The sequence below is a fragment of the Ranitomeya imitator genome, chromosome 2 (genome assembly GCF_032444005.1).
Source record: "Ranitomeya imitator isolate aRanImi1 chromosome 2, aRanImi1.pri, whole genome shotgun sequence".
Classification (NCBI taxonomy): Eukaryota; Metazoa; Chordata; class Amphibia; order Anura; family Dendrobatidae; genus Ranitomeya; species Ranitomeya imitator.
The window spans coordinates 430,095,159-430,110,823 of NC_091283.1; the positions used below are offsets into that span (position 1 = coordinate 430,095,159).

At 45.4% G+C, this 15,665-nt stretch overlaps 1 protein-coding gene across 1 annotated transcript in view; it reads right to left on the reverse strand.

The window, feature by feature from the left end:
* Positions 1-687: 687 nt before the first annotated feature.
* The window catches only part of DPM1 (dolichyl-phosphate mannosyltransferase subunit 1, catalytic), a 45,093-nt gene continuing 30,115 nt past the window's right edge, over positions 688-15,665 (reverse strand). Inside the window, exons 5-9 of the mRNA XM_069750888.1 lie at positions 3,897-3,922; positions 3,122-3,217; positions 2,960-3,028; positions 1,632-1,746; positions 688-1,051 (exon numbers count right to left, since the gene is read on the reverse strand). Of these exons, the coding sequence (XP_069606989.1) occupies positions 947-1,051; positions 1,632-1,746; positions 2,960-3,028; positions 3,122-3,217; positions 3,897-3,922 (411 nt within the window). The 3' untranslated portion in view covers positions 688-946. The remainder of the gene's footprint in view (positions 1,052-1,631; positions 1,747-2,959; positions 3,029-3,121; positions 3,218-3,896; positions 3,923-15,665) is intronic.

Sequence of the window (15,665 nt, forward strand, 5' to 3'; positions counted from 1 at the left end):
GCTGACATCAGGTTTTTCTTTGCTGCTATCATACATACTCAGATGTATGAGATGTATTGTGGCAATAGTTTTTTTCTTGTGTTATACATTTTTGCAGGTCCATTAGTTGTATGAATAGGACAAAAAAACTGCTACGTCCTTTTAAGTTGTACTCAAAAGCTCACATCCACATGAATGCTCGGCTCAGCTGAGTGCGCATCTGTTTTCAAAGGGGTAAGGATAGTAACACACCTCCAGTTATCTCCCATAGGTTAGGGTCACATGAACGAATAAAAAAAAAAAAAAAAAGTTATTTTCATCCAGAAAAAAAAAGTACCTTTTTTTTCCTCACTTGTCATCCATGTGCTGTTCATATTCAATCCATTTTTTTACTCTGTCATTATTAATCTTTTACAAGACCATTTACAGTTTTCTATGCTACAGAATAGTAATGTATCCGTAAAAATGGGAAGCTATACTGTGGCTCTGTACGGCATCTGATTTTTTTCAATAAGCCCAATCCCATTTCTTCCCTATACTGACTAAATGAATGATGGATGACTGTCTTATAAATATTAGATGGTCAATCGTGCCAGAATCAGATTGTTTGGATGACCTTAGTTTGCCAGGTCTTTTAAACTTTTGTCCGGCACCCACCACTTTTGCATCGGGAGGCGAGTAGCACAAATGATGATATTGCATCTACTGTTACCTGCCGAGGTGCTTGCGCGATCTTTAATGGCGAGGCACTCAAACATCAGGTTTATAAGAACGTTTCAGTATACTTTACAGAAATACAGAAAACCTCCATCATGTGGAAGATGGTCCAGGGTTTTCATACAAAAATAAATTACATTTGTTTGTCTCGGTCTCTTCTGCAAGAATAAAACTTCCATCTGTTCAGAATAAAAGTTTCGGGTAAACATGAAGTCTGCTAAACGTGGTGGATAGTGTCTTCCGTCAGCACTCATGTGGTGGCAAATAAAGTTAACAGCCCCTTTACAAATGAGACTATTTCGTTGCCCCCGAGCTTGGACTCTCCGTAGACACGATCCACAAATGAGATCGGCACCTAGCAAAAAAAAAAAAGGGAAAGGTCAGGGATTTTCAGACGAAGTATCGACAGCGTCAGTGCAAAATTTCTGTGCTCCAGCCCAATCATGAAGGTTACAGGTAACTAGAAGCCTTAGGCCTCATTCACATGGTTGATGTTTGTGTACATGTTCTAGTTTCTTTTTTTTTTTTTTTTGCAAATAGTACCCATGACATACCTAATAAGTAGGGATGAGCGAACATGATTGGATAAGGTGTTATCAGAACATGCTCGGGTGCTCATCGAGTGACTTTGGTGTGCGTGAATAATATGTGTGAATCCTCACACCTGCATGTCTCAATGAAGTAATCCCTGCATGTGTTGTGGCTGAGGAACAACCACGAGACATGCAGCAGCAAGGACAACATATTTTTTGAGCACGCAAGAATGCTCGGATAACAACCTTATCCCAGCACGTTCATTCATCACTACTGATGAGTAAGCATTCACTACAAAATTTCACCTATGAACTCTCCTGTGCCATTATTATTGCACCCATGCTATTCCATGGCACTGGGACAACAGGTTATATGCAGCTCTCTATTCCATGATATCTTACCTCTCCGATTTTGTAATTAAACTGCCGCGCTCGTACAATCATCTCCATCTGGAATACGTAACCCTTGGAGACACAGTGTTCCACCAGCTTCTGCAGAACCTCTTTCTTATAAAGCCTATATAGCATATTGTACACAAAAAACAATTACAATTTAGAAATAATTTGTGCCCAGAAAACTCTGAATAAAATGCAAGAAAGACCAGTATACAACGATGACGGACAAGAAATGGTGTGGAAAGAAATGTCCTTAGAAGAATCATACAGAATAATCCAATTGTCACCACTTTAATAGGTTAGCTGAAAGTACCATTTACAGTTCTCCGCTTGATGTCAGTAAAAAGCAACAACAGCATAATATCCCAATTCTTTTCATAGCTGAAAGTTGGCCGCTATTGTATCCAGTATAGACAACTCTCTAAAGTGATCAGTCCTCATATGGGACAAACCGCATACAACGGTAATATCCCATCTGCTATGAGTAGGTCTGTACAGGTGTTTAGCATTTACTGATAGCACAAATCTTGAAAGTTGTGAAGAAGTGAAGTACAAGTGATAAATCATCATGATTAATTGTCAATGATGATCATTATTAGTGATGAGTTAGTATACTCGTTGCTCGAGATTTCCCGAGCATGCTCGGGGAGGTCTCCGAGTATTTGTAAGTGCTCGGAGATTTAGTTTTTGTTGACGCAGCTGAATGATTTACAGCTGCTAGCTATCCTGAGTTCAGCTGCGGCATTGAAAACTAAATCTCAGAGCACTAAAAAAAAAAAAAAAATACCCTGAGGACCCCCGAGCATGCTCGGGAAATCTCGAGCAACGAGTATATTCGCTCATCACTAATCATTAGGCTTATGCTACTTAAACAATTAGTGATGAAAAAGCATCTGTAGGCCCCTGTGGCCACACACCAATGGTAGCCGTGTCAATACCATACAGCACATGCTTTGTGTAGGGCCACAAAACGCATTCTTAGGGTTGGTGATTTGGGTTGCTAATGACATATCTCTAGCAAAAAGGATTGTGTGGTTGTGTTGATCGTGACACATATGGCGCTGCATTATGCAGTGATGTAGAAGCTGCAAAGTATGATTTTTGGTTGAGCAAAGTGTGTAATGGCGGATGTCTGGCCCCGTCGTAATCTTCACTCAGAGGGTAGAGATATTGGAAGCACGCCGAGTGATATAGCTGAAGACAAACCCCAAACATACCTTGAGAACAGCATGTCTACATTTTGGTTCTGCATTAGAATTACAAATTCCACCAGAAAACACCATTTTACACATGAAAGGATTTATTAATGATGATAGAAGACAAGTTTCACTTACCTAAAACTCCCCGTCAAGTCGGAGGCTCCTGGACGCAGCAAAACCTGGGATAGGAAGTTTGCCCCTCGACTGTTAGGGTCAATTAAGAAGATCCCATGAGATGATCAATTATAAAAACGTTAATGATTGAAGCACTGATAGCTAACCGTAACTTCTGCTGACCTGATAAGTTTCCTCTTTAAGTCCCAACCATAAACGCCTCCATTTCCGATGTATCGAGTTCCAGACACAATGTCCAAATTGCCTTCCTTCTGTTTACTGAAAAAATGCAGTGAAGTTAGCCTTCCGCTGGTAATAGTCATGTTCTTATGTGCTGCTGGCAGGTAATGGACAGGTCATTGCCCCCTCAAGATTAGCACACTGCCCCTAAAATACTCTACTGAGGGCTCGCTTCCACTTACAATTAAATCTGATAAATGTAATCAGATTGAAAATCGGATTGCATTTGTACCAATTTAATCCTTATGCTTGTGTTCTCAGTGGCGTTTTTTTTTCCTGCTATGATCAGACGCATGCAAGACTTGGATCGCATGCACCTATATAAGTCTATGAGTGCATGTGAAACAAACATCGCACTGCAATCGGTAATCACCTGAGTGCAGTTAGATACCTGTGGACGCTGACAACAGAGGAGATGGAGAAGTTAATTTCTCCAGCTCCTCTGCTGCGATTCTCTCATGCAAGAGGCTCGGCACAGAGTACTGACACTCGGATCACGCTCGCAGCAGAGCAGGAGCCGAGTGTATTAGCATATATCGCATCTGATGTGATACGCTAATGTGTCTCCGGCCTATCGATCAATCGTTGATCCTCCACAATATAATCACTGCTCCTGAAATACTGTGCTGCTGGATATTCCTAAATATCCCAGCCGCCCACCAACAACTTTCCTGAAATAATCTGTGCTACAAGCCATAAGACAAAATTTTGCACTTACTTGATGAATTCTGGGATAAATTTTGGCTGAAGAAGAAAAAAAAACAAAGAAAACAAGAATATGATTAAAACACAAAAAGAAAACAAAATACATTACATATTGCAAATATCTGCAGAGAACTTTTAAAACAATGTATGGTATGTCTACAGTGTTCTTAGAGGCCGACAAAAGACTTCAAAGTTCAGAGAAAAAGAACCAAAAAATTCAAAATAATGTATTTAGTTTTGCTAAAAAGCAGTCCGAACAATGTCCAATTCAGCATCTATCTAATATATAAAGGGGTGTGTGTGTGTGTGTGTCTGTGATTGGCATCTGCACTGTCAGGCCGGCGTCACACACAGCGTAAAACAATACGGTCCGTATATTACGGCCGTAATACGCTGAAAAGTCCCGAAAATAGTGGTCCGTAGCTCCTCCGTAGGCAGGGTGTGTCAGCGTTTTTTGCGCATGGCATCCTCCGTATGTAATCCGTATGGCATCCGTACTGCGTGGTTTTCTCGCAGGCTTGCAAAACCAACATACCGCTATAGAAGTGATCCATGTGTCCCCAAAAAAAAAAAATTATATATATATATATATGTATATATATATATATATATATATATCAGTGAGACACATATATGTATATATATTAATATTTTTTCCAGCGCTACACAGCTTGAAAGCCGGTAATTCAATTACCGGCTTTTTCTTTCTCCTTCCTAAACCCGACATGATATGAGACCTGGTTTACATACAGTAAACGATGTCTTCTCTCCATTTTTTTTGCAGATTCCACACTACTAATGTCAGTAGTGTGTATCTGCAAAATTTGGCCGTTCTATCTACTAAATTAAAGGGTCAAATGGCGGAAAAAATTGGTGTGGGCTCCCGCGCAATTTTCTCCGCCAGAGTAGTAAAGCCAGTGACTGAGGGCAGATATTAATAGCCTGGAGAGGGTCCATGGTAATTGCCCCCCCCCGGGCTAAAAACATCTGCCCCCAGCCACCCCAGAAAAGGCACATCTGGAAGATGCGCCTATTCTGGCACTTGGCCACTCTCTTCCCATTCCCGTGTAGCGGTGGGATATGGGGTAATGAAGGGTTAATGCCACCTTGCTATTGTAAGGTGACATTAAGCCAAATTAATAATGGAGAGGCGTCAATTATGACACATATCCATTATTAATCCAATTGTAGTAAAGGGTTAAATAAAACACAAACACATTATTTAAAATTATTTTAATGAGATAAAAACAATGGTTGTTGGAGTATTTTATTCTACGCCCAATCCAGTCACTGAAGACCCTCGTTCTGTAACAAAAAAAACATAATAAACCAACAATATCCTTACCCTCCGCAGATCTGTAACGTCCAACGATGTAAATCCATCTGAAGGGGTTAAAATAATTTGCATCCACGAGCTTTGCTAATGCAATGATGCTCATGGCTGCAAAAACCCCGGAAAATGAAGGTAAAGTAGGTCAATGACTTATATTTACCTTCATTTGCGGTGAGGCGCCCTCTACTGGTTGTTCCTAGATCGTGGGAACTTTACTAGAAAGCTCCCAGGCTCGAGTTCATATGAGGACAACCAGCAGAGGGCGCCCTCTTATGATCTCGAGCCAGGGAGCTTTCTAGGAAAGTTCCCACGATCTAGGAACAGCCAGCAGAGGGCGCCTCACCGCAAATGAAGGTAAATATAGGTCATTGACCTACTTTACCTTCATTTTCCGGGGTTTTTGCAGCCATGAGCATCATTGCATTAGCAAAGCTCGTGGATGCAAATTATTTTAACCCCTTCAGATGGATTTACATCGTTGGACGTTACAGATCTGCGGAGGGTAAGGATATTGTTGGTTTATTATGTTTTTTTTGTTACAGAACGAGGGTCTTCAGTGACTGGATTGGGCGTAGAATAAAATACTCCAACAACCATTGTTTTTATTTCATTAAAATAATTTTAAATAATGTGTTTGTGTTTTATTTAACACTTTACTACAATTGGATTAATAATGGATATGTGTCATAATTGACGCCTCTCCATTATTAATTTGGCTTAATGTCACCTTACAATAGCAAGGTGGCATTAACCCTTCATTACCCCATATCCCACCGCTACACGGGAATGGGAAGAGAGTGGCCAAGTGCCAGAATAGGCGCATCTTCCAGATGTGCCTTTTCTGGGGTGGCTGGGGGCAGATGTTTTTAGCCCGGGGGGGCCAATAACCATGGACCCTCTCCAGGCTATTAATATCTGCCCTCAGTCACTGGCTTTACTACTCTGGCGGAGAAAATTGCGCGGGAGCCCACGCCAATTTTTTCCGCCATTTAACCCTTTAATTTAGTAGATAGAACGGCCAAATTTTGCAGATACACACTACTAACATTAATAGTGTGGAATCTGCAAAAAAAATGGAGAGAAGACATGGTTTACTGTATGTAACCATGTCTCATATGTCGGGTTTAGGAAGGAGAAAGAAAAAGCCGGTAATTGAATTACCGGCTTTCAAGCTGTATAGCGCTGGAATAAATATTAACCCCTTCCCGACCCATGACGCCACGTAGGCGTCATGAAAGTCTGTGCCAATCCGACCCATGACGCCTATGTGGCGTCATGGAAAGATCGCGTCCCTGCAGATCGGGTGAAAGGGTTAACTCCCATTTCACCCGATCTGCAGGGACAGGGGGAGTGGTAGTTTAGCCCAGGGGGGGTGGCTTCACCCCCCCGTGGCTACGATCGCTCTGATTGGCTGTTGAAAGTGAAACTGCCAATCAGAGCGATTTGTAATATTTCACCTATTATAACGGGTGAAATATTACAATCCAGCCATGGCCGATGCTGCAATATCATCGGCCATGGCTGGAAACACTAATGTGCCCCCACCCCACCGATCGCCCCCCCAGCCCCCCGATCTGTCGGGTACACTGCTGCGGCTCCCCTCCGTTGTGTGCGCCGCTCCCCCCGTGCTGTTGTCCGCTCCCCCCGTGCTCCAATCACCCTCCCCCGTGCTCAAACCACCCCCCCTGCAGTCCGATCCACCCCCCTGCAGTCCGATCCACCCCCCGATGCTCCAATGCACCCCCCCCGTGCTCCGTTCCACCCCTCCCGCGCTCCGATCCCCTCCCCCATGCTCCGATCCCCCCCCCCCGTGCTACCCCCCACCCCATCATACTTTCCGATTCTGCCGGGGTCCGTCCGTCTTCTCCCTGGGTGCCGCCATCTTCCAAAATGGCGGGCGCATGCGCAGTGCGCCCGCCGAATCTGCCGGCCGGCAGATTCGTTCCAAAGTGCATTTTGATCACTGAGATATAATCTATCACAGTGATCAAAATAAAAAAAAATAATAAATGACCTCCCCCCCTTTGTCACCCCCATAGGTAGGGACAATAAAAAACTAAAGAATTTTTTTTTTTCCACTAATGTTAGAATAGGGTTAGGGGTAGGGTTAAGGTTAGGGCTAGGGTTAGGGGTAGAGTTAGGGGTAGGGTTAGGGGTAGGGTTAGGGTTTTGGTATGTGCACACGTATTCTGGTCCTCTGCGGATTTTTCCGCTGCGGATTTGATAAATCCGCAGTGCTAAACCGCTGCGGATTTACCGCGTTTTTTCTGCGCATTTCACTGCGGTTTTACAACTGCGATTTTCTATTTGAGCAGTTGTAAAACCGCTGCGGAATCCGCAGAAAGAAGTGACATGCTGCGGAATGTAAACCGCTGCGTTTCCGTGCAGTTTTTCCGCAGCATGTACAGCGATTTTTGTTTCCCATAGGTTTACATTGAACTGTAAACTCATGGGAAACTGCTGCGGATCCGCAGCGTTTTCCGCAGCGTGTGCACATTCCTTTAGAATTAGGCTATGTGCACACGGTGCGGATTTGGCTGCGGATCCGCAGCGGATTGGCCGCTGCGGATTCGCAGCAGTGTTCCATCAGGTTTACAGTACCATGGAAAACCAAATCCGCTGTGCCCATGGTGCGGAAAATACCGCGCGGAAACGCTGCGTTGTATTTTCCGCAGCATGTCAATTCTTTGTGCGGATTCCGCAGCGTTTTACACCTGTTCCTCAATAGGAATCCGCAGGTGAAATCCGCACAAAAAACACTGGAAATCCGCGGAAAATCCGCCGGTAAAACGCAGTGCCTTTTACCCGCGGATTTTTCAAAAATGATGCTGAAAAATCTCACACGAATCCGCAACGTGGGCACATAGCCTTAGGGTTAGGGTTGGAATTAGGGTTGTGGTTAGGGTTGTGATTAGGGTTATGGCTACATTTGGGATTAGGGTTAGGGGTGTGGGGGGGTTAGTGTTGGAGGTAGAATTGAGGGGTTACCACTGTTTAGGCACATCAGGGGTCTCCAAACGCAACATGGCGCCACCATTGATTCCAGCCAATCTCGTATTCAAAAAGTCAAATGGTGATCCCTCAATTCCGAGCCCCGGCGTGTGCCCAAACAGTGGTTTACCCCCACATATGGGGTACCAGCATACTCAGGACAAACTGCGCAACAATTACTGGGGTCCAATTTCTCCTGTTACCCTTGTGAAAATAAAAAATTGCTTGCTAAAACATCATTTTTGAGGAAAGAAAAATGATTTTTTATTTTCACGGCTCTGCGTTGTAAACGTCTGTGAAGCACTTGGGGGTTCAAAGTGCTCACCACATATCTAGATAAGTTCCTTGGGGGGTCTAGTTTCTAAAATGGGGTCACTTGTGGGGGGTTTCTACTGTTTAGGCACACCAGGGGCTCTGCAAACGCAACGTGACGCCCGCAGACCATTTCATCAAAGTCTGCATTTCAAAAGTCACTACTTCCCTTCTGAGCCTCGACGTGTGCCCAAACAGTGGTTTACCTCCACACATGGGGTATCAGCGTACTCAGGAGAAACTGGACAACAACTTTTGGGGTCCAATTTCTCCTGTAACCCTTGGGAAAATAAAAAATTCTGGGCTAAATAATTATTTTTGAGGAAAGAAAACGTATTTATTATTTTCACGGCTCTGCATTATAAACTTCTGGAAGCAATTGGGGGTTCAAAGTGCTCACCACACATCTAGATAAGTTCCTTTCGGGGTCTAGTTTCCAAAATGGGGTCACTTGTGGGGGGTTTCTACTGTTAAGCCACATTAGGGGCTCTGCAAACGCAATGTGACGCCCACAGAGCATTCCATCAAAGTCTGCATTTCAAAACGTCACTACTTCACTTCCGAGCCCCGGCATGTGCCCAAACAGTGGTTTACCCCAACATATGGGGTATCAGCGTACTCAGGAGAAACTGGACAACAACTTTTGGGGTCAAATTTCTCCTGTTACCCTTGGGAAAATAAAAAATTGCAGGCTAAAAGATCATTTTTGAGAAAATATTTTTTTTTTTTTAATTTTCATGGCTCTGCGTTATAAACTTCTGTGAAGCACTTGGGGGTTCAAAGTCTTCACCACACATCTAGATTAGTTCCTTTGGGGGTCTAGTTTCCAAAATGGGGTCATTTCTGGGGGATCTCCAATGTTTAGGCACACAGGGGCTCTCGAAACGTGACATGGTGTCCGCTAATGATTGGAGCTACAGTTAGGTCCATATATATTTGGACAGAGACAATATTTTTTTAATTTTGGTTATAGAAAATACCACAATGAATTTTAAACAAAACAATTCAGATGCAGTTGAAGTTCAGACTTTCAGCTTTCATTTGAGGGTATCCACATTAAAATTGGATGAAGGGTTTAGGAGTTTCAGATCCTTAACATGTGCCACCCTGTTTTTAAAGGGACCAAAAGTAATTGGACAGATTCAATAATTTTAAATAAAATGTTCATTTTTAGTACTTGGTTGAAAACCCTTTGTTGGCAATGACTGCCTGAAGTCTTGAACTCATGGACATCACCAGACAATGTGTTTCCTCCTTTTTGATGCTCAGCCAGGCCTTCACTGCGGTGGTTTTCAGTTGCTGTTTGTTTGTGGGCCTTTCTGTCTGAAGTTTAGTCTTTAACAAGTGAAATGCTGCTCAATTGGGTTGAGATCAGGTGACTGACTCGGCCATTCAAGAATGTTCCACTTCTTTGCTTTAATAAACTCCTGGGTTGCTTTGGCTTTATGTTTTGGGTCATTGTCCATCTGTAGTATGAAATGACGACCAATCAGTTTTGCTGCATTTGGCTGGATCTGAGCACACAGTATGGCTCTGAATACCTCAGAATTCATTCAGCTGCTTCTGTTCTGTGTCACATTATCAATAAACACTAGTGACCCAGTGCCACTGGCAGCCATGCATGCCCAAGCCATCACACTGGCTCTGCCGTGTTTACAGATGATGTGGTATGCTTTGGATCATGAGCTGTACTGCGCCTTCGCCATACTTTTCTCTTTCCATCATTCTGGTAGAGGTTGAGCTTGGTTTCATCTGTCCAAAGAATGTTCTTCCAGAACTGTGCTAGCTTTTTTAGATGTTTTTTTAAGCAAAGTCCAGTCTAGCCTTTTTATTCTTGATGCTTATGAGTGGCTTGCACCATGCAGTGAACCCTCTGTATTTACTTTCACGCAGTCTTCTCTGTATGGTAGATTTGGATATTGATACGCCTACCTCCTGGAGAGTGTTGTTCACTTGGGTGGCTGTTGTGAAGGGGCTTCTCTTCACCATGGAGATTATTCTGCGATCATCCACCACTGTTGTCTTCCGTGGGCGCCCAGGTTTTTTTGCATTGATGAGTTCACCAGTGCTTTCTTTCTCAGGATGTACCAAACTGTAGATTTTGCCACTCCTAATATTGTAGCTATTTCTCGGATGGGTTTTTTCTGTTTTCGCAGCTTAAGGATGGCTTGCTTCACCTACATGGAGAGCTCCTTTGACCGCATGTTTACTTCACAGCAAAACTTTCCAAATGCAAGCACCACACCTCAAATCAACTCCAGGCCTTTTATCTGCTTAATTGAGAATGACATAACGAAGGGATTGCCCACACCTGTCCATGAAATAGCCTTGGAGTCAATTGTCCAATTACTTTTGGTCACTTTAAAAACAATGTGGCACATGCTAAAGGAGCTGAAACTCCTAAACCCTTCATCCAATTTTAATGTGGATACCCTCAAATGAAAGCTGAAAGTCTGAACTTCAACTGCATCTGAATTGTTTTGTTTGAAATTCATTGTGGTAATGTCTATAACCAAAATTAGAAAAATGTTGTCTCTGTCCAAATATATATGGACCTAACTGTAATTTTCCATTTAAAAAGACAAATGGCGTGCCTTCCCTTCCGAGCCCTGCCGTGCGCCCAAACAGTGGTTTACCCCCACATATGGGGTATCAGCGTACTCAGGACAAACTGGACAACAACATTTGGGGTCCAATTTCTCCTATTACCCTTGGCAAAATAGGAAATTCCAGGCTAAAAAATCATTTTTGAGGAAGGAAAAATAATTTTTTATTTTCATGGCTCTGCGTTATAAACTTCTGTGAAGCACCTGGGGGTTTAAAGTGCTCAATATGCATCTAGATAAGTTCCTTGGGGGGTCTAGTTTCCAAAATGGGGTCACTTGTGGGGAAGCTCCAATGTTTAGGCACACAGGGGCTCTCCAAACGCGACATGGTGTCCGCTAACAATTGGAGCTAATTTTCCATTCAAAAAGTCAAATGGCGCGCCTTACCTTCCGAGCCCTGCCGAGTGCCCAAACAGTGGTTTACCCCCTGTGATGTAGCGATGTCCTTGCTGTGCAGTGAATAGGCAGTGACCCATATAAAGTTCAAACAAAGTCTTGTTTATTACACAGCATACTCACAAACAGGGAAAGAAAGCAAATAAGTCCTTCAGTATGCAGCCGGGAAAAAATAACAATAGTCCATAGTCCGCTGCCGTGAGCGTATTACACCCCCCGTGTACGCTGGGGTGTCTGGATTTTCAGGCTCTGCCTGGCCCGTGTTTCTCCACACGGAAGGAGCTCTGCACAAGCCTCCTGCAAGGTCTGACTCCCAGATCAGACTGACACACCCAAACTCTCTTGCTGGGGTTTTTTTTTCTATCCTCCAGATTCTATGGCCATGGGCCACTATAAGATCTGGGCTGGAGGAAACGGACCGGCCCCACTACCATCCTGCAGTCCGTTTCAAAATAAAAGCCCATACCAGGTTTTCCTGAATAAATTCTGGGACAAATAACTTGACTCAGCTCACACTTACTTTTATTCTTCCCTGTGTCTCACAGGCAACCTGCTGTGAGCACAGGGCACTCCAGCGGATCTAATATGCTTCTAAGCACATCCTGGGGGACACATAGCGACCCTCGCATATGACACCGGTCACTGCCTCACATACCCCCCCCCTCTGTTCAGACTTGTGGGGTTGAACATTTGTCAGCATACATGGTGCCCGTGACAGGGCATCTGCATTTCCCTGTGATTTCCCAGCCCGATGTTCCACAGAGAAGCTGAAATTTTGTAGGGACAAGAACCATCTGGTGACTCGGGCATTCCTTTCCTTTGCATTTCTCATCCAGACAAGGGGTGAATGGTCTGTTACCAACCGAAACTGACGCCCGAGCAAATAGTAGCGTAGGGACTCCAAGGCCCATTTGATCGCCAAGCACTCCTTCTCCACTACGCTATAATTTTTCTCTGCCGGGGTCAGTTTCCTGCTTAAATAGGTGACTGGATGCTCATCCCCGTTCACCTCTTGCGACAGCACCGCTCCTAAGCCTACCTCTGAGGCATCGGTTTGCACAATAAAGGTTTTCTTGAAGTCGGGGCTGATGAGGACCGGCTGTCCACACAACGCCGACTTCAGAGTCTGGAACGCTTCCTCTGCTTGAGGATTCCACTTGACCATCACCGTTTTCTTCCCTTTTAACAGGTCCGTTAGGGAAGCCGATTTACCAGCAAAATTGGGTATAAACCGACGGTAATACCCAATGATGCCCAGGAATGCCCTCACTTGTTTGGAACTTAAGGGCTTGGGCCAATTTTGAATGGCCTCAATTTTGTTCACTTGAGGTTTGATAACCCCCCGGCCGATCACGTATCCCAAGTACCGGGCTTCCGTGAGACCTATCGCACATTTCTTTGGGTTTGCTGTTAACCCTGCGGCTCTAAGAGACTCTAGCACTGCTTGTACCTGGGACAGATGGGTATCCCAGTCGGTACTAAAGATGACTATGTCATCCAAATAGGCTGACGCATAGTCTCTATGTGGCGCTAACACAATGTCCATCAGCCTCTGAAATGTGGCCGGAGCTCCATGTAACCCAAAAGGTAAGACAACGTATTGAAAGAGTCCCTCTGGGGTTATAAAAGCGGTCTTTTCCTTCGCTGACTCTGTTAAGGGAACCTGCCAGTAACCTTTCGTGAGATCCAGTGTGGTGAAGTACTGGGCCTTCCCCAGTCTCTCAATTAGCTCGTCCACCCGTGGCATGGGATACAGGTCAAATTTTGATACTTCATTTAACTTCCTAAAGTCATTACAGAAGCGTAATGACCCATCAGGTTTTGGTATTAGTACAATGGGGCTAGCCCACTCACTTCGGAACTCCTCAATGACTCCCAACTGAAGCATTTGCTTTACCTCAGCCGCGATGGCTTGCCTTCGGGCTTCTGGCACTCGGTACGGTTTCATCCGCACCTTTACCCGGGGCTCAGTGACAATGTCATGCTGAATCACTGAGGTTCGCCCCGGCAGCTCTGAGAATACATCCATATTCTGCTGTACCAAAGCTCGAGCCTCCCGCCGCTGCTGTTTTGTGAGGGCATCATTGACCTTTACCTCACACCTGGCTGTGTCCTTGGCCAGGGCCAGAGGGACCTCTGATTGTATGACCGTAGTTGCATCTGTGACCAAACATTCTCGGTCCTTCCAGGCCTTTAGCAGGTTTACATGGTACAACTGCTCGGGTTTTCTTTTCCCGGGTTGGTACACTTTGTAATTCACTTCCCCCACCTTTCCCCGTATCTCATACGGCCCTTGCCACTTGGCCATGAGTTTACTCTCTGGGGTGGGCACTAGTACCAACACCCGGTCTCCTTCTTTAAAGGACCTGACCGTGGCCCTTTTATTATAGGTACGGCACTGAGCGGCCTGGGCATCCAACAGATGCTCCTTTACGATGGGTTGCACGACTGCAATCCGATCCTGCATACTTGCCACATACTCGATAACACTCTTCTGTGGAGTGGGCTCCTGTTCCCACGTCTCTTTGGCTACATCCAGCAGCCCCCTCGGGTGCCTGCCATACAATAGCTCAAATGGGGAGAAGCCCGTGGACGCCTGCGGTACCTCGCGTATGGCGAACATTAAATATGGCAACAACATATCCCAATCCTTCCCATCCTTGGCGACCACCTTTTTGAGCATGGCCTTGAGGGTCTTATTAAACCTCTCGACCAACCCATCGGTTTGTGGATGGTACACTGACGTACGCAACTGTTTAATTTGGAGCAATTTACATAGCTCCCTAGTCACTTTAGACATAAAAGGGGTTCCCTGATCTGTAAGGATCTCCTTGGGAAGCCCAAGACGACAAAACATGGCAAACAGTTCACGGGCTATTAGTTTAGCCGAAGTGTGCCGAAGCGGTATCGCCTCTGGATACCGGGTGGCGTAGTCTACGACTACTAATATGTGCTGATGGCCCCGGGCGGATTTTACTATTGGTCCCACCAGATCCATTGCTATCCGCTCAAAGGGTACTTCTATGATGGGCAGAGGTACTAACGGACTCCGGTAGTTCGTGGTGGATGAGGTTAGTTGACACTCAGGACATGTGTCACAGTACTTTGTAACCTCAGCGTAGACACCAGGCCAAAAGAACCTCTGTAATATGCGCTCTAACGTCTTTTTGGCCCCCAAGTGCCCCCCCAACATGTGAGTGTGAGCCATGTCGAGCACCGCCCGACGATAGGGTTGGGGCACTACCAGTTGTTCTACCACCTCATCCCGGATTTTATCAACCCTGTACAGCAACTCCTGGATGACCGCCATCCGGGGAAACTCCTTTTCTGTACCAGGTTGTTGTGCCACCCCATTTACCTCGATTACTCTTTCCCTTGCCCGGGTCAGAGTGGGATCCTGGAGCTGGGCAGTCCCAAACTTACCAGGTGACACCTCCAGCTCATGAATTGGTGGATTCTCTTCCACTTCCCCTGCCAATACCTCTAGGGGAAACCTATCGGGATTACACACTGTCCCTATCGTCGCGACCCCTACGGCAGGTATCCCTGACTCGGGATCTTCGGGTTCTGCACCCGGAATGCTTTTTACCCTGAGAGGGTTAACTCTGGTCTCCCAGAGGGACCAGAACAACGGTAAGTCTCTACCCATCACAGTCCCATACGGAAGAGTTTTTACCACTTCCACCACGTTTTATCTCTCCACATGCAGTCGGGTACTCTCGGAGGTCCCCATGTATGCACACTACCCCCACTTTCCGTCCAATAGGACTGTCCCCAGCAACCAAGGACCCGTGTACCAGGGTCACCAAGCTCCCCGAGTCCAAGAGAGCATCCGTCTGGTACCCATTAACGAGCACTCTGCACAGCTGAGGTTCGGTACCGGCAGGGTCTGTAGTGGCAATGCAGACTGGCTGGGCATACATAGACACGCGGCGGGTATACCCGCAGTCCATGGGTTCTGTTGTTAGGGGACAATTAGCAACCACATGTCCAGGTTCTTGGCACCGCCAACACGTAACGACTGTGGCACGAGGTAACCTTGGAGTCAGTTTAGTGGACACAGGTCTGTGGTCACTCTCTTTCCGAGACAACCCCTCAGCACGGACTCGGTCCGGTCTTGTCCCAGTGGAGGGCCGTGGACTTT